Here is a 20,082-nt window from a genome sequence, read left to right on the forward strand (position 1 = left end):
GTAATGCTCATTTCTCATCAGCATCTGGGATGGGTTTTCAAAGCTGTTTCTTGCCAGTGACTAACATAAGAAATGGTCAGGTGGTCTTTTCAGGAAGTAAAATATATTACAGATATGAAACCCAAAGTTTGGGGCATCTCTACATTTTATATCTAATTTCATATGAGTCTCCAGAAGACATTGCTTTTCTTGTACTGTAAGAACAAAATCTAAATCTTTGAGTTCTACAAATACCTTTGAAAAGATATACTAGAAAAAAGTGTTTCTGCTCAGAAAGCATGCAGAGATGCAAAATACCCACAGAGTTGATGATGAGCAAGCTACAACAACATGGGTCTTATTTTCTCATTTTCTCATCAAATAAATTTCCAATTTCAATTTTTAAAATACTTTAAATTTCTAGAATTGCTGGAGAATTCATTATAAGAAGTCTGAAACAGTCATATACATTTCCATATTGTTAACAGTTGCTAGGGCCAAAGCCTGTGCCCTGTCAGCTCTAGCAGACTATGCTCAGGAACCTGTCCTTGACAAGCCAATAAAAGAGAGAGGTAATGATAAAAAGTGAAGTAAATAAATTTATTCAATTTGACTGCATTAGGGAAAGGAACATTTAAGAGTTCCAGTGATACTCACTCTTGTCCATGTTTGGGACCTTACCTAAGGTTTAGGTTTAAATAGAGGCCAGGGGGTGTTGCCCATCACTGTCCCATCATTTGTGTAGAGTCACGTCTGCCCTGCACAGTGGTCAGAAAAGTTGGGTTCTTCCTCTAGCTGACACCAGGCTTCACCCTGTGTTTTCCTTTTCCAGAATGAACTTCCTAAGAGTCCTGGTTAGTTTTATGTCGTTCTGACACAAGCTAGAGTCATTGAGTAAAGGAAAGGAACCTCAGCTGATAAAATGTACCCACAAGATTGGCCAAGCCTGTGATGCATTTTCTTGAATACTGATTGATATGGAAAGGCCCAGATCACTGTTGGCATTGCCATTTTTGGATTGCTGGTACAGAGTTCTATACAAAAGTAAATTGAGAAAGACATAAAGAGCAAGATAATAAGCAGAATGCTTTCATAATACCTACAACAGTTTCTGCCTCCAGGTCTCTACTCTTGAATTCTCTCAGTGGTAGAGTTTGGCATGAGAGTTGTAAGGTGGAAGAAACTCATTTCTTCACAAGATGATTTTTTGTCATAGTATTTTAGAATAGCAATAGAAACCTAAGAAACTAGAGAATTTTTATTTCCTTGAATACCATTGTTTCTACAGCCTGATAGCCAAGGGAAGAACACAAGTATCTCTTTAGAATATCTTCACTTCTGTTTTGACTGTTACAATATTTGTACCTATCATTCATATTAGACAATCTCACTTAGCTTTATGTCATGATTTAAATTTTCATTTTAGAAAAGATTGTTATTCCCTTATTAGTCAGGATCAGGTCACATCATTTAATTGCTTTGATTCAACATTTAATTTTTTTGTGATCAAAGGTATGCAAAGCAAGATGTGTGGCTGCTTCAATCCCTGCATGTTCCATTCTTCTGTGCTCACAGGATTGAGCAGTCACATACATTTTTCATGGTTTTAGTCATTAATATATATTGAGTACCATGTGCCTGGCATTTTACAGGGCTGAGAAGACATAAAGATAAGTAAGTTTCCTTTTCACCAGCTTAAAGGAGAAGATACATGAGAGATAAAAGATAAAATGAGGTTTGTACTGGATGCTAAAGGAATATAGGAAGGCGTGTGTGGCTTAACTGAGGCTAGAGATTCAGGCTTTCTAAAAGATTATGTTTTATATTCCATCATAGCCAAAGGATGGAGAAACTACTTCTCTCTCTCTCTCTCTCTCTCTCTCTCTCTCTCTCTCTCTCTCTCTCTCTCTCTCTCTCTCTCTCTTCTCTCTCTCCCTCCCTCTCTCTCTCTCCCTTTCTCTCGCTCTCTCTCTCACACACACACACATATACATGCATATATATATATATATATATATATATATATATATACACACACACACATACACTAAGTACATGTTGATAAAAATACATGACAGAAATGGTTGAAGTAACAATTTTCTTAGAAAAGAGACCAGACTTAATGTAAACCACTAATTTTACAGCGAATAAAATACTTTAACAGATTTTTCTGGAAAAGTAGAATTTATGGGTAAAACTTTTGTAATCCACAAAGTTACAAACTTATGTTTCAGACTGTATTAAGAACCATAAATACTATGTTAGGGAGATTTCATTTTCCCAAAAGAAATACAGGAGTATATGTTACTTTGGCAAAAAATACATTGGTTATGTAGTCAGCTTGATAAGAAAAACAATTGTGTTCTTTAAATATTGGAATAAGCAGTGTTGGCGGCTGTAGCAGTGGCAGTGGCATCAGCAGCTCGTCAGGTGGAGAGGGCCACCAACAGTGGAACCAAGGCAGCAGGGTCCTGGCACCCCTGCGCCAACTACCACTGGTCACCTCTGGTCAGCCAGGCTGTGAGTGGCTGCAGTGTTACTGCACTTTTCACTGCACTGCAGCCACATTAGACCTTTGCCTCCCACCAGTCAGTTACGAGGGGCTCTCCACCATGTTGGCTCCCAGGCGCCAGAGAGATCTGACAGCCCCAGGTACGCAGACATAGTCCAAGGCTAACATCGCTTGGGTCTAAGCCTGAGAGGCATTAGCCTGCACCCAGGCCCTGGGCAGTTTGGTGGGCCATCTGTGTGCCAACCAAGCCAGGAGGTCGTTTGCCCAGCAGACTGCCCAGCACTTGTAGGGGCTCATGGCACCATCTTGGCTACCTTACAGAACCAGTTAGCAGACATTGCCCGAGGCGAATATTGCTCGGGCCTAAGCCTGTCAGACCTTTGCCTGGACTCAGGGCCTGAGCAGCTAGGCTAGCCATGTGTGCACCAACCTGGTTGGGAAACAGCTGCTCAGCAGAGTGTTCAGCACTCAGAAAAGGTCCCCGCAGCATCCACCATTATCACTCCCTGAAGGAGCAAAGGGGCATAACCAGGTTCACAGAGACAACTATGGCTCAAGGCACACTAGGGCTCCAAGGGCACCCAAGAGGAGTGCAACAAATCAGCAATCTGTGCTAGGGGAAACTCAGTAATCCAGTGTTGTGGAAATAGCCTTATAACCTCACAGGAGGCTCAAACACCAGCCAGTGACAAAAAGACCAACTAACACCAGAGATAACAAGATGGCAAAAAGCAAATGTAGGCATGCTACTAACAGAAATCTAGGCAATATGGCAGTATCTGAACCCAACTCTCCAACAACAACAAGTCCTGGATACCACAACATACCAGAAAAACAAGATTTGGATTTAAAATCACTGGTCATGATGCTGCTAGAGGAACACAAAAAGGACATAAATGAATCTCTTAAAGAAATACAGGGGAACATGAATAAGATAGAAACTGATATAATGGAAACACAAAAATCACTTAAAGAAATTCCGGAGAATAAGGCTCAAGAGATAGAAGCCAATAAAGAAGAAACACAAAAAAACATAAAGAAATACAGGAGAAAGTGCATCAAATGGCAGAAGTCATTAAAGACTTCTCTTAAAGAATTAAAAACATCTCTTAAAGAATTAAAGGAAAACACAAACAAGCAAATGAAGGAACTGAGCAAAACCATCCTGGAACTAAAAACAGAAGTAGAAACGACTAAGAAATCACAAAGGGAGATAACCTTGGAGATAGAAACTCATGGGAAGAAATCAAGGGTCGTAGATGCAAATATCAACAAAAGAATACAAGAAATGGGAGAAAGAGTCTCAGATGCCGAAGATACCATAGAAACCAATGATTTGACAGTCAAAGAAAATGCAAAATGCAAAAAGCTTGTAACCCAGAACATCCAGGAAATCCAGGACACAATGAGAAGACCAAACCTAAGGATTATAGGTATAGATAAGAGTGAAGATTTACAACTGAAAGGGCCAGCAAATATCTTCAACAAGATTATGGAAGAAAACCTCCCTAACCTAATGAGAGAGATGCCCATGAATATACAGGAAGCCTACAGAAGTCCAAACAGTCTGGACCAGAGCAGAAATACTTCCTGTCACATAATAATCCAACCCCCAAATGTACTAAACAAAGAAAGAATATTGAAGGCAGTAAGAGAAAAAGGGCAAGTAACATATAAAGGAAGACCTATCAGAATTACAGACTTCTCACCAGAGACCATAAAAGCTAGAAGATCCTGGGCAGATCTCATGCAGACTCTAAGAGAACACAAATGTCAGCCAAGACTACCCAGACTACTCTCAGCCACCATAGATGGAGAAACCAAGATATTCCATGACAAAACCAAATTTATACAATATCTCTCCACAAACCCAGCCCTACAAAGAATAATAGGAGGAAAACTCCAATACAAGGAGGGAAACTACACCCTGGAAAAGCAAGATAGTAACCTTCCTTCATCAAACCCAAAAGAAAATAACCACTCAAATATAAAAAGAACATCAAAAATGACAGGAAGTAATAATCACCACTCTTTAATATCTCTTAACATCAATGGACTCAATTTCCCAATAAAAAGACATAGACTAACAGACTGGATAAGGAAACAGGACCCTACATTTTGCTGCATACAGGAAACACACCTCAGTGTCAAAGACAAAAACTACCTTAGAGTAAAGGGCTGGAAGACAATTTTACAAGCTAATGGTCACAGGAAACAAGCCGGAGTAGTCATTCTAATATCAGATAAAATTGACTTTCAACCTAAAGTCATCAAAAGAGACACAGAAAGACACTTCTTGCTGTTCAAAAGAAAAATCCACCAAGAAGAACTCTCAATTCTGAACATCAATGAGCCAAATGCAAGGGCACCCTCATTTGTAAAAGAAACTTTACTAAAGCTCAAAGCACATATTGCAACTAACACAATAATTGTGGGTGACTTCAACGCTACACTCTCCTCAATGGACCGATCAGGAAAACAGAAACTAAACAGGGACACAATGAAACTAATTGAAGCTTTGGACCAATTGGATTTAACTGATATTTATAGAACATTTCACCCTAAAGCAAAAGAATATACTTTTTTCTCAGCACCTCATGGTACCTTCTCCAAAATCAACCATACAATTGGTCACAAGACAGACCTCAACAAATATAAGAAGATCGAACTAATCCTATGCTTCCTATCAAATCACTATGGAGTAAGAGTTGTCTTTAATAGCAACAAATAACACAGAAAGCCCACATATGCATGGAGGTTGAACAATACTCTACACAATGACACTTTGGCAGAAGAAGAAATAAAGAAAGAAATCAGAGACTTTTAGAATTTAATGAAAATGAAGGCACAGCATACCCAAATCTTTGGGACACAATAGAAGCAGTGCTAAGGAGAACTCAGAGCCCTGAGAACCTCCAAACAGAAACAAGAGACAGCATACACTAGCAGCTTAATGGCTCACATGAAAGCTCTGGAACAAAATGAACATAATTAACCCAAGAGAAGAAGAAGACAGGAAATCATCAAACTCAGGGGTGAAATCAATCAAGTGGAATCAAAGAGAACCATACAAAGAATCAACAAATCCAGGAGCTGGTTCTTTGATAAAATCAACAAGATAGATAAACCCTTAGCTAGACTAAACAACGGGCACAGAGACAGTATCCAAATTAACAAAATTAGAAATGAAAAGGGGGATATAACAACAGAAACTGAAGAAATTAAAAAAAAAAAAACATCAGATCCTACTACAAAAGCCTATACTCAACACAACTGGAGAATCTGGAGGAAATGGACAATTTCCTAGACAGATAACAAATACCAATATTAAATCAGGACCAAATAGATCATCTAAACAGTCCCATAACCCCTAAAGAAATAGAAGGGGTCATAGAAAGTCTTCCAACCAAAAAAATCACAGGACCAGATGGTTTTAGTGCAGAATTCTATCAGACATTCAAAGAAGACCTAACACCAATACTCTTCAAACTATGCCACAAAATAAAAACAGAAGGAACGCTACCCAACTCATTCTACAAAGCCACAATTACACTGATACCAAAACCACACAAAGATCCAACAAAGAAAGAGAATTTCAGACCAATTTCCCTTATGAACATCGATGCAAAAATACTCAATAAAATTCTTGCCAACCAAATCCAAGAACACATAAAAACGATCATCTACCATGATCAAGTAGGCTTTATCCCAGGGATGCGGGGATGGTTCAGTATACCGAAATCCATCAATGCAATCCAATACATAAACAAACTCAAAGAAAAAAACACATGGTCATTTATCGGATGCTGAAAAAGCATTTGACAAAATTCAGCATCCTTTTATGCTTAAAGCCTTGGAAAGAACAGGAATGCAAGGCTCATACCTAAACATAGTAAAAGCAATATACAGCAAACCGGTAGCCAGCATCAAACTAAATGGAGAGAAACTTGAAGCAATCCCACTAAAATCAGGGACTAGACAAGGCTGCCCTCTCTCTCCATATCTTTTCAATATTGTTCTTGAGGTACTAGCCAGGGCAATTAGACAACATAAGAAGGTCAAAGGGATACAAATTGGAAAGGAAGAAGTCAAACTATCACTATTTGCAGATTATATGACAGTCTACCTGAGTGACCCAAAAAACTCCACCAGAGAACTCCTACAGCTGATAAACAACTTCAGCAAAGTGGCTTGTTATAAAATCAACTCAAGCAAATCAGTAGCCTTCCTATACTCAAAGGATAAGCAGACTGAGAAAGAAGTTAGGGAAATGACACCCCTCACAATAGCCACAAACAATATAAAGTACCTTGGTGTGACTCTAACCAAACAAGTGAAAGATCTGTATGACAAGAACTTCAAGTCTCTGAAGTAGGAACCGGAAGAAGACCTCAGAAAATGGAAAAATCTCCCATGCTCATGGATTGACAGGATTAATATAGTTAAAATGGTCATTTTCCCAAAAACAATATACAGACTCAATGCAATACCCATCAAAATCCCAACTCAGTCCTTCATAGAGTTAGAAAGAAAAATTCTCAAATTCATCTGGAATAATAAAAAAAACCCAGGATAGCTAAAACTATTCTCAACAAAACAAGAAATTCTGAGGGAATCAGTATCCCTGACCTCAGGCAATACTACAGAGCAATAGTGTTAAAAACTGCATGGTATTGTTAAAGAGCCATGCAGGCAGATCAATGGAATAGGTTTGAAGATCCAGAAATGAACCAACACACCTATGGTCACTTGATCCTTGACAAAGGGGCTGAAAACGTCCAGTGCAAAAAAGATAGCCTTTTCCACAAATGGTGCTGGTTCAACTGGAGGTCAGTGTGCAGAAGAATGTGAATTTATCCATCCTTATCTCCTTGTACTAAGCTCAACTCCAAATGGATCAAGGACTGCCACATAAAGCCAGACACTCTGAAGCTAAGAGAAAAGAAACTGGGGAAGACCCTTGAGGACATTGGTACAGGGGAAAAGTTCCTGTAAAGAACCACAATAGCTTATACTCTAAGATCAAGAATTGACAAATGGGACCTCATAAAATTACAGTTTCTGCAGAACACCAATAGCGTATGCTCTAAGAGCAAGAATTGACAAATGAGACCTCATAAAATTACAAAGTTTCTGTACGGCAAAGGACACCATCAAAAGGACAAATCGGCAACCAACAAATTGGGAAAAGATCTTCACCAATCCTACATCAGACAGAGGGCTAATATCCAATATATATAAACAACTTAAGAAGTTAGACTCCAGAAAACCAAACAACCCTATTAAAAAATGGAGTACAGAGTTAAACAGGGAATTCTCACCTGAAGAACTTCGGATGACGGAGAAGCATCTTAAAAAATGCTCAACTTCATTAGTCATTAGGGAAATGCAAATCAAAACAACCCTGAGATTTCACCTTACACCAGTCAGAATGGCTAAGATTAAAAATTCAGGAGACAGCAGGTATTGGAGAGGATGTGGAGAAAGAGGAACACTCCTCCACTGCTGGTGGGATTGCAAATTGGTACAACCACTCTGGAAATCAGTCTGGTGGTTCCTCAGAAAACTGGACACCTCACTTCCAGAAGATCCTGCTATACCACTCCTGGGCATATACCCAGAGGATTCCCCACCATGTAATAAGGATACATGCTCTACTATGTTCATAGCAGCCCTATTTATAATTGCCAGATGCTGGAAAGAACCCAGGTATCCCTCAACAGAAGAGTGGATGCAAAAAATGTGGTATATCTACACAAAGGAGTACTATTCAGCCATTAGAAACAATGAATTCATGAAATTCTTAGGCAAATGGATGGAGCTAGAAAACATCATACTAAGTGAGGTAACCCAGACTCAAAAGGTGACTCATGGTATGCACTCACTAATAAGTGGATATTAACCTAGAAAACTGGAATATCCAAAACATAATCCACACATCAAATGAGGTACAAGAAGAAAGGAGAAGTGGCCCCTTGTTCTAGAAAGACTCAGTGAAGAAGTATAGGGCAAAACCAGAACGAGGAAGTGGGAAGGGGTGGGTGGGAGGACAGGGGGAGAAAAGGGGGCTTATGGGACTTTCGGGGAGTGGGGGGCTAGAAAAGGCGAAATCATTTGGAATGTAAATAAAAAATATATCGTATAAAAAAAAAGACAAAAAAAATTACAGTTTCTGTAAGGCAAAGGACACCATCAAAAGGACAAATCGGCAACCAACAAATTGGGAAAAGATCTTTACCAACCCTACATCTGACAGAGGACTAATGTCCAATATATACAAAGAACTCAAGAAGTTAGACCCCCAGAAAACCAAATAACCCTATTAAAAATAGGGTACAGAGCTAATCAAAGAATTCTCACCTGAAGAACTTCGGATGGCTGAGAAGCATCTTTAAAAAATGCTCAACATCATCAGTCATTAGGGAAATTCAAATCAAAATAACCCTGAGATTTCACCTTACACCAGTCAGAATGGCTAAGATTAAAAACTCAGGAGACAGCAGGTGTTGGCGAGGATGTGGAGAAAGAGGAATACTCCTCCACTGCTGGTGGAGTTGCAAATTAATACAACCACTCTGGAAATCAGTCTGGTGGTTCCTCAGAAAACTGGGCACGTCACTTCTGGTGGATCCTGCTTTACCACTCCTGGGCATATACCCAGAGGTTCCCCAGCATGCAATAAGGATACATGCTCCACTATGTTCATTGCAACCCTATTTATAATAGCCAGAAGCTGGAAAGACCCCAGGTATCCCTCAATGGAGGAATGGATATTAAAAAAATGTTATATATATACACAATGGAGTACTATTCAGCCATTAGAAACAATGAATTCATGAAATTCTTAGACAAATGGATGCAAGGGCACCCTCATTCGTAAAAGAAACTTTACTAAAGCTCAAAGCACACACTGCACCTAACATAATAATTGTGGGTGACTTCAACATTCATCATTTTATTGGCTGCCATAGACTGTTTGTAAAGCCTATAATTATTCAAATGGATTCTTGTCTGCTAATAGTAAAGAGTTAAGCTAGCTTTCATAAAGCAATCACAGTTGTAGAAAATTAATATCCTGCTAGGTAATTATAAGAATTAGAATACAAGACAAATTAATTCCAAACAACAGGAATAAATAGATGTTACATCAACCAGAAAAAATTTAAAGCTATTTTGTTATGAAAATGTTATAAAATGACTATTAAAATGTAATTCTATTTTAATAAATTAGATCATCTTTAGTAGTATTAAAACTACATTATGTTGATTTGTCCGTATCTTAATGTTTTTAAATTGCCATTCTAATTATGAACTGAGTGCTACATAAAACTAATTATGCATTTAATATTTTATACAATTTTTAAAGCTATGAATAAAGAATATTCAGATATTTACCTGTGAGACACATACTATAACCTCAAAGATAACAGCACCATTAATAATATCAATAAATATTATATTTCTCTATGTTTGTATATTAAAGACATGAAAAAGGGAAGAAAGGAGATGAGACCGTTACAAGTTTAAATTAGAGTAGTACAATTTAACTGTAATTCTTTTAGATTTGCAAGTAAAGGTTAAATAAATTAAAAACCTACAACAATTTCAGGCAACAAAAATAAAATGTAAAACCAGATTCTAACATTATAAATAAAATATTCAAATATTTAAACAACTGAAATTTAGGAAAAGGAAAAGGATGGAAGAGAGAGTAATTCTCAAAAATAGTTAAAACACTATGAGCTGGATCTGTGACTAGTCTAGCAAGACATGTCCACTGGTGGAACAGGCTATGACTATCATATACATAATCAACCCCTTTCTGTTTCAATTTACGGTGCATGCCACAAGGCATAACCCATATCTGGCACCATTATTGGGATCAAGAACTTGTAAACAGACAGATTCTCAGCCCTTATGAAGAATCTATTACTAACCCTCAGCTAAATGAATTTAGTATTTAACCAATTCCTAATAACATATCATTTTACCCATTGATTAGTTCAGCCCTGAATCCGAGGAGCTTCTTTTTTGCCATAGATGGTAATTTACACAGAGACCCACAACTAGTTAACATGTAAAAAATAAGAAATTGCAGAATACTCATCTGTAATGGAACACCTATATCATACTTTCTCTCTCCAAGATCCAAAGAACCATTGTGGAAAATGAGAGAGATCGTAGGAGCCATAGGCAATGGAAAGTAAGTAGTGTTTTCTGTACACAGCAGGCTATTTGTATATAGAAACTCATAGCAGTTGCATAAGAATGCACAATTGTGCAGGCTCGGGCCAAACAAAATTTCAACGTGGGGAAGAAAGACAGGCACAAATTCCTTGCCCTATCTAAGAAGTTATTGGCAATTAGTAGCTTCTGGGAGAAGGAGAATCAGGTTTTCTTTAAGGAGTGAAACTCCTAATGGGTTGACAGCTTTCAAGGAAAAGCCACACAGTCAACCATTTATGGGCTGCACAAACTATTCTTAATGGGTTTAAGAGAGGGAAAAAGAGCCAGTACACTTATTTCCTCTGCTCTTTGTGTATTAGCATATGGTAATTAGCTATTAGACTGCACAGCGTGTTAGCTTACAACAGATTCTATTTAAGGAGCTATTATGAACACTATCACAATTCTGAGAAACTCAAAGGACTGGGTAGTTAGGAAACATTGGGCACATTCAAACCAAGCAATCTTTCAAGTGCATGCCACTGAATACTACACAATAAGACAGATTTAATGTAGAGCATTAACCAAGTTAAATCTTTCATCAGTTAAAGATATAAAGAGAGAGAATAATTTATGCAAATATTGGAAAAAGGGTAAAAGAAATACTTTAATATTCTTGTAAAGAGGAGAACATATTTTATTGGTTATTTTATTTATTTACATTTTAGATGTCCCCTTTCCAGTTTCCCCTCCAAAAAATTCCTTATTGCATACCCCTCCCCCTGCCTACCTCCTCCTGCCTCAGCACCCTAGCATTCCCCTATGCTGGGGCATCAAGCCTCCACAGGACTAAGAGCCTCCCCTCCCATTGATGCCAGATAAGGTAATCCTCTGCTACATATGCAGCTGGAGCTATGGGTCTCTCTATGTGTACTGTGGTTGGTAGTTTAGTCCCTGGGAGCTTTTGGGGGTGGAGAGAGGTCCAGTGAGTTGATATTGTTGTTCTTCCTATGGGGTTGCAATCTTCTTCAGTTCTTTCAGTCCTTTTCCTAATTCTTCCTTTGGGGGTCCCTGTGCTAGTCTGAGAGTTGGCTGGGAGTATCTGCATCTGTATTGGTCAGGCTCTAGGAGGGCCTCTCAGAGGACAGTTATACCAGGCTCCTCTCCAACACCTAAGAAACTTTAAAACACACCTGACATTTTTTTAAATCTAGCTTTAGGAACTTTGTGTGACAAAATAAAATTAACAAAACATCAACGATGGAGCTACAGAAATGGCTCAGCAGTTATAAGCATTTGATGTTCTTCCAAGGGCCCTGAAGTCAGTTCATAGAACACAAGCTGAGTGACTCATAAGGTCCTGTATCTCCAGCCTCTGGGGATCTGAATCTTATCTGTCCTCCTTAACACTCGCACACTTTTGGGATACTCATACATATTCATACACACACACACACACACACTCACACACACATATACACACACACATTCACACACACAAACAGGCAGACACACAAACATACACAAACACACATACATATTTAAATATTTTAAAGAAAAAACTCTAAACACCATTGGAAGTAAGTTCTAATACTTGAAGTTTAGAAAAATAATTTCATACCCTGGGGGAACGGGTATAAATTAGTGAGAGCCATGTTTATACTTTAGGTAAAAAACCAGCTGGCCTAAGAAGCCTAAGACTGTTTTGTGTGTTTGGTTGGTTTTGTTTGTTTGTTTGTTTGGTTGGTTGGTTGGCTGGTTGGTTGGTTTTAGTTCTCTGAAACAGGGTTTCATTGTGGAGCCTTGGATATCTAGGAGCTCACTCTGGAGACCAGGCTGACCTTGGACTCAGAATTCCACCTTACTCTGCACAGATTTATTAGGAATTGGGTTGTTTGATTAAGAGGCAAATTCCTGAACCTGGGATGTGTAAGCTGGAGACTCAGAAAAACCAGTAACATAATTCCTATATCCAGAGGATTCTTCAGCATGCAATAAGGACACATGCTCCACTATGTTCATAGCAGCCCTATTTGTAATAGCCAGAAGCTGGAAAGAACCTAGATGTCCTTCAACGGAGGAATGGATACAAAAAATGTGGTATATTTATACAATGGAGTACTATTCAGCCATTAGAAACAATGAATTCATGAAATTCTTAGACAAATGGATGGAGCTGGAGAACATCATACTAAGTGAGGTAACCCAGTCTCAAAAGATCAATCATGGTATGCACTCACTGATAAGTGGATATTAGCCTAGAAACTTTGAATACCCAGGACATAATCCACAAATTAAATGATGTCCAAAAAGAATGGAGGAGTGGGCCCTGGTTCTGGAAAGACTCAGTGCAAGAGTATAGGGGAATTCCAGAACAGGGAAGTGGGAAGGGGTAGATGGAAGAATAGGGGGACGGAAGAGGGTTTATGGGACTTGCGGGGAGTGGGGACCCAGAAAAAGGGAAATCATTTGCAATGTAAATATAAATAAATAAATAAATAAATAAATAAATAAATAAATAAATAAATTTAAAAAAAATCTGAAAGTTTGAGAATCAAGAATTCTGTATCCAAAGCCAGAAAAGATGGGCACCTCAGCTTAAAAAGAGAAGTTACCTTCATCCTTCCGTTTGCTTTACATAGATGAACTGGATGAGGTCTTGCCACATTGATGAGAGATCATATTTATTTAACATACTGACTACCTTACAAAGCACCTCCAAACATATTTAGGAAATAATTATTTTACCATCAGTCTGGGTATTCATCAATCCTGTCAGGATGACACATGATACACAATCTCTTCCTCTCAAATTGGTTGTTTTTGTGTGTTTGGTTGGTAATTGGCACAATATCATCATGAAATTTGTATTCAGTGAGCAGAGGTTTTTATAATTTTCTTTTTAACCATTCTTTATGTAGACTAAGCCAATTATCATTTTCCCCCAATGGATCAAATAAGCTTGACCTGATCCTTGATAAATCCCAAAGTTTATTCAAGGTCATAAAGCTACACCCTCAAATCTCCACAAGAAACTCAGAAGCTCTCTAAGAATGCTAGTTTAAATTTCAGCTATTAAAAACTAAATACAATTCAAATATAATTTGTAAGAAAAAACATGGCAATGCATGTTGGCATTTCAATGCACAATAAATCTCTGATGGTTAATTATTGAGATGTAACAGAACTGTGGCTGTCTAACTCTAGTGTGGTTTCAACTTTCACCTACATTTAAGATTAGCATTCAAGAATTAAACACCGCATAAAACCCTCCTCTGCCAACAAGATGCTGTGGTGAGTTCACTCAGCCAACCAACTCTGCCTTACCCATTTTTTTTTTTTTACTATTTCTTCTCCTGTCCAGATGCATGTATATAGCCTGCCCATTTGTCTTGCAGCTAGTGTCTAGAAGGAACTTGTTAAAGACACATCTCAAAGGCTGGAGAGATGGCTCAGCAGTTAAGAGCACTAACTGCTCTATCAAAGGTCCTGAGTTCAAATCCCAGCAACCACATGGTGGCTCACAATCCGTAAAGAGATCTGACACTCTCTTCTGGAGTGTTCAAAGAAAGCTACAATATACTTAGATATAATAATAAATAAATCTTTAAAAAAAGGCATATCTCTAACTATTCATCCTAAGCTTTTATTAACGCATTTATTCTACATGTTTTCTTCCTCACCAGGAAACTTCCTCAATTAATTTATTGTAATACTAACTTTTGTTTTATTATTTAAAGAAATAACACCCTTTCAGCTCCTTGAGATTCTGAAAAATTCATTTAAGCACATGACTATTAAGTGTCTTTATCAGGGTCATTTCCACTTACCACCTATTGTTCAAGAGTTTTGTTTGGGGAATCTGTCTGGCTTTTATGAAAAGATTTTCCATTAGAATCGACATTAAAAAGGAAAATTGGTTAGTAAAAGTAAAAAACTAGATGCCAGTCTGGTTGAAGGTGTTCAGGTATAAGTGCTGATAACACACTTCTTAATTACTGGAGAAGAGGATATCGTGTCTGTCTTTTGCACCCTCTCCTTCTTCCCATCTCTGTGTAAGAATCTCTTGCACTCCACTTTGACTGCTGTTTTCTACTACATTTGCATTCTTTCCAATTCATCAGTAGTTTGGGCATTTGGGGATCCAGTAGGGAAGTTTCCCTTGAAAGTAAGCAATCACTGTGTTTTTATTGTTATGTGATGTTCTTCAGTTCTCTGAATAATTTTGTTAGCATAAAGAAATGTACTAAACGTACTTAATGACTCTACACCCTTCTAGAGAGAAACTCTGAAGCTTAGGTTTAGTAGATGCACATACAATTACCATGTCAGAGGGTTCTTGAACCCATTGGATACATATAGTCATCAATACTGTGGGAACATATGGAACATTTGAACTAAATATCATTTCTACTGAAGTAGACATGACTACAGCCAGAGTGAAAATAAAAAATTTAAGATTGTTTAAACAGACTTATTGTTGCTAACATATTTGCTGTTTTTAATCTGTAGCCTTTTACAGATGCTCTGGGTATGTATTTACCATGTATGTATGGCCAATAGAGAAAAACTGACAGAGCATTTCACTAGACTCCTTCTCAGTAGGATGAACAAGTCTAGTCCATTGAATTTTTAATGTAAGCCTCACAGTTTGTTTTTGTTGGTTTTTTGCTTTCATCAACACTGCCTAAGGGCATGGTTCCAGTGAATGTTGAAAGGCACTTAATTATTTTTTTCTCTCTTTGTTCACATTTATTGTTTTCTTGATAAAACAGCCTTCACATATTCAGTTCTGATTGAGGTATATTATCTTGCTGATTAGCATTAAACAACATAATTTATGAACTGTCTGAAGTAAATGAATAGTTGAAGTAAAAGAAAGTCATAAATTAATTTCCAATTAAACCAAAAATGATTCACAGAGGAAGTGAAAAATATACTAATGACTTTGAAAAGTATAACATTCAAAACATTGTGGAGAAAGGCAATACATTAAGATGGTAAGAGAAAGCATAAGCTGAGCAGGGGATGATAAGTTTGTGAGCCCACTCTGCTCAGAAAAGAAATTAAGCATACACCTGCAGTTTTTGCTAACAACCTATGTGTTGATTTGCTAATTTCCATTATACCTACAGAGAATATGATCTCCCAACATGGGACAATGAGACCACAAAAGTACAGCAAAGCCCAATTTGTTTCTGAAGCTCATTGTAGTGGTGAAATGCACTGTGAGATTCACTTTTCACACGGTGAAAGGGAAGCAGTTTGAGGTGCTGAAATGATATTTATGGTTTTATCACCCACCTGTCCTCTGGTTCTACTCAAAGAAGGTAGAGCAAACCATTCACTTGATGTTTGAAGTTTGCTGTTCTTGCCTGACTATATTTCTCCGGGCAGCTGAACAAGATAGATCTATAAAGTCAGAGCCCTCATTTCTAAGACTCTTTCCTGGAGACTTTTTGGGTAGAAGGTTGGTAAATGTTCTTTGAACTATCTTCCAGGATACCCAAGTTCTGTTCCAAACTGCCTGTAGCATTGTATTATCTTCCTTTTATGCTCAATATTATAGATTTAAAATAAAAAATGCTATGTTTATAAGAAAAATCTTTATTTTCAACTTAAACCTTCACTTTCAGACCACAAATAATATGAATTGAAGATATGTCTCACCTCTCTTCAGATATTTTTACATTTTAATAAGTTTTATAAAATCAAAGCCAAAAGTATATGTTTTGAAGAATACTTAATTTTTAATTACATGCATATGTGTAGTATGGGAGTACACATGAGTGCAGTTGCCCATAAAGGCCTGAAGGACCTCACCAGATCCTTTGGAACTAAAGTCACAGGCAGTTGTTAAGTTTCTTGGCATGAACTCTGGGGTCCCTTGGAAGAGCAGTACCCAACCTTAACCACAGAACATCTCTCTAGCCATAAGAGTAAGTTCTTAATACCTCCAGCTGGTATATGTTAATAAACACAATGTTCCTGGTTAAAAGAATCTTGAATTCTCATTAGTCAATGGCAAGATAAAGGGACAGAACACACACACACACACATCCATAATTTTTGTCTACATCAGTTTACCATCAATGTCATGCCAAGAAGCTACCTCATTATAGGCCTTCTAACTGCTCTAGTTAACCTTTAGGATACACTGCTGTCTCAGATGTCTTATGTGTTGTTGAGTTTAGTGCACATACAGCCAACAGGCAGTGTGATCTTCCCCCTAGGACAGTGAAACCCATGGAGACTACCATGGAATCACATCCTTTTATTGGATTACAACATTTGGCACAAGCTAGCTCACTGACTTAACATTTAAAAACCATAATACATGCTAAATAAAACAAAAGTATGAGCTGAGTGCTTCTGTAATAATAATCTGATTTCAAATCAATAAATGAAATATCTCATAGCAAAGTAATATCCATCAAAGATAACTTCCAAAAAGAAAATACCAGAAGCAGTATACATGGTGTTTCCACTTCTGAAATACTGATTTTTAACATTCCCTTAATTTCTACACACTCTTTAACTTCTTCCCCCTTCCAAAGCCCCTCTCTAACATTGCATTAGCATTGCCTTTCTTCACTCTCCACCCCAGTCTCTGACTTCTCCATCCTTTACCCATTTCTCTGCTTCATTTTCATGTTTCCTTTTTATATCATCAGATTTCTCATAAAAAAGTAGAAGCATGCAGTTGAAATTTTAAAATAATTTAATGAAGAGACTGTATATAGACCAATGGAAAAGCCAAAGTAGCTAATGGAAAGTAAGAGACAGATGCACAAGAGCAGGAGTAATGACATGCCTCTTCCAAAGCATGAAGACACTAGTGAGGAAAACGTGAGTAAAGGACTTTTCAGGGGTTCACATTTAACTTCCATACTAATTTAGTAACTACTAAAATATTAACTTTGTGTATCACACCACAACATAGATTCATTCATAGGGAAGAACTGCAGAATCAAAAGGAATTCAAAAAGCTCAAATGTACCTGAAAGAGAGCTACACCAGAGAGGGACAGAAAGGATGTACCACACTCTTTCTCCTCCCAGATTTGCAGCAATAGTCAGTAGTCATTCCCCATCAATGGTCATCAAGAGCATCAGGCCAACAACAAAGTTAATACAATTTTTTTCTAGAAATCAAGATTTGTCTCTCATGATTTTTTTTAACATTTGAGCAGTTTTACCAGTTTTAATTAGCCTTTAATTACACAATTCCTGTGGGTTTTCTCCCTTGGAGCTCAAGCTTTCCAGACGGCAAGGATATTTTGGGAGTCATCAAGTATGTAGCAATGAAACTGGCTTTGAGCCTATGACATTGCAAAGGACAGGGCCACTGATGGGTATGACAGTGGAACTCCAATGTTTCAAAGTTAACAAATAGCGTTCTCTGAATTCCACACCCAAGATATCAGCTAAAACATAAATAAAATTAAATTTATTTCATACCTTGGGTACAATATAAACTCTGAAGGGGAAGTGCATACTATCTATTTTTCTTCTGTCTCTTTAAGTCTTTTCATCAGGTACAAACCATCCTCAAGCACAAAGAATAATCATTGGTTATAAAAAGAGGTACGACAACTACTGGAAAGGCTTTCTAAAGCCTTAATATGTACACTTCCCGCTACACATTTTAAATATCATGACAAATGTTAAACAACCACTGTGCTTCGGTTTGCATTGGACAATTTTGTACCATAAGGTATCAGTTAAATAGTGAAAATCATGGGAAGACTTTTCTTGGGATATATTTTTTATAATATTCAACTCTTAAAGGATTTAAGTGACCATTGAAGCATATCACCTTAGTGAACCAATTTATGCAATCAGTTATGGGGAACTCGAAAAGTTCCTGGGAAAACCAGAACGCCAAACCTATTATTAGAAAACCTTCTTTGACAATTGGCTGTTATTAACTAGGGTAAAATTCAGTTTGCCTGTTCACAGATGCTTTAAAGAAAGCATTTCATTACCTTTGAGTTGCAGACAGCGAATGTAATGGAAAAGAAAGAAATTATTAAGCTTTCCATCATAAATACCTTTCCATGGAGAGGCTTTTCTGCCTTTAGTTCAAAGGTTGAAGACAGAAAAGTTGAGTCCCAAATATTAGCCTAGCTCTAAAGATGCCAAGAATCCTGGAAAAGATACATGTGGGAAAAATACTGATTTCTGAATATGTTTTTTCATCATCAAAGATCAAGAAATCATGCCTCATGTGGTGCTTGGACTGCAATCAAAGCTAACTGGGAAGCTGAGGGAGGAGGATCAGATGTTTGGTGTCTGCCATGATACCTTACTAAGACTTGGTCTCAAAATAAAAAAGGAGAGGGGACTTGACTGTCCTGTGGTTGACCATGGGTTCAGTTCCCAGTATTGGGTAAAAGAAGAGTCAGGATACCGAAATCTAGATTCTTGCCCACTTCCTTACAAGTTTGGGTTGGAAGTCTTTGGTTAGATCTATTTGCTCTCTTTGCTAAGATGTCATTTTGTTTCTTCTGAATGTTTTTCTTAGTACAGCTTTCCTTTCCTCTTCTTCAGGTCATGGGTTTGGTTCATCAAAGATGTCCAGGGCACAGACATTTCCCAGCTATGCTCCAGAACAGAGTGAAGAGGCTCAGCCCCCGTTGTCACGGTCCAGCAGCTATGGATTCAGCTATAGCTCCAGCCTCATTCAATGACACACTGAGGACACCAATGACCAGCAAGATAGTCTGCCCTGGACCTGCCATGGGGTCATTTTTGCCCTATGCTTCCTGGAAGACCAATTGTAGTACAATTTAACATTGGTAGGGTCTAGCCCCTACTAGAAGGTTAAAAACTGGAGTTCTGCTTCCTTGATTCAGTGGTTAAGTCCTTTATTTATTGAATTTCTCTGGGGGAAATCTATGTTTGATCAAAAAAATAGAATCTAATAATATGAACACTCATCTAAATAAGAAAAATTCTTTGTGTCTGACATAAGCAGAAGTTTTGGTACTGGGAAAATTTTTCACTCCAGTTTGAGTCTGGGTGTCAATGACATTTGTTTTTAAGGGTAGGTGGACATATGGCCTGTCTTTTGAATATAATGACCCACTGCAAGCCCCAGGGCTTCTTGAGATTTGGCAAAAACAAGTCAAGTAAGCTCTACAGTTAGCATCTTAACTCTATGTACAAAAGCCCAGTGACAATTAAGGAGGTGCAAAATTAGAATACTACATTTAAAAGGGCCCTGTAGCTTGAGTGTATGTGTATGTGTGTGTGTGTGTGTGTGTGTGTGTTTGTGTGTGTGTATGTGAAAGTATAGCCACCGATATTGCTATATCAACTTACTGATAAGTATATATCATCAACACTGAGGGTGATAGGATATGCTCACTTAAATTATAGAAAACTAATATTTTGCATTAAGATTGTTATGTTGAATAGCTA

General features: G+C 37.7%; 1 protein-coding gene across 1 annotated transcript in view; it reads left to right on the forward strand.

The window, feature by feature from the left end:
* Positions 1–19,349, forward strand: part of Dok6 (docking protein 6) — a 564,609-nt gene extending 545,260 nt beyond the window's left edge. The window contains exon 8 of the mRNA XM_052155464.1: positions 19,210–19,349. Within this exon, the coding sequence (XP_052011424.1) occupies positions 19,210–19,349 (140 nt within the window). The remainder of the gene's footprint in view (positions 1–19,209) is intronic.
* The last annotated feature ends 733 nt before the right edge of the window (positions 19,350–20,082 follow it).

This window comes from Apodemus sylvaticus, chromosome 13 (assembly GCF_947179515.1).
Source record: "Apodemus sylvaticus chromosome 13, mApoSyl1.1, whole genome shotgun sequence".
NCBI lineage: Eukaryota > Metazoa > Chordata > Mammalia > Rodentia > Muridae > Apodemus > Apodemus sylvaticus.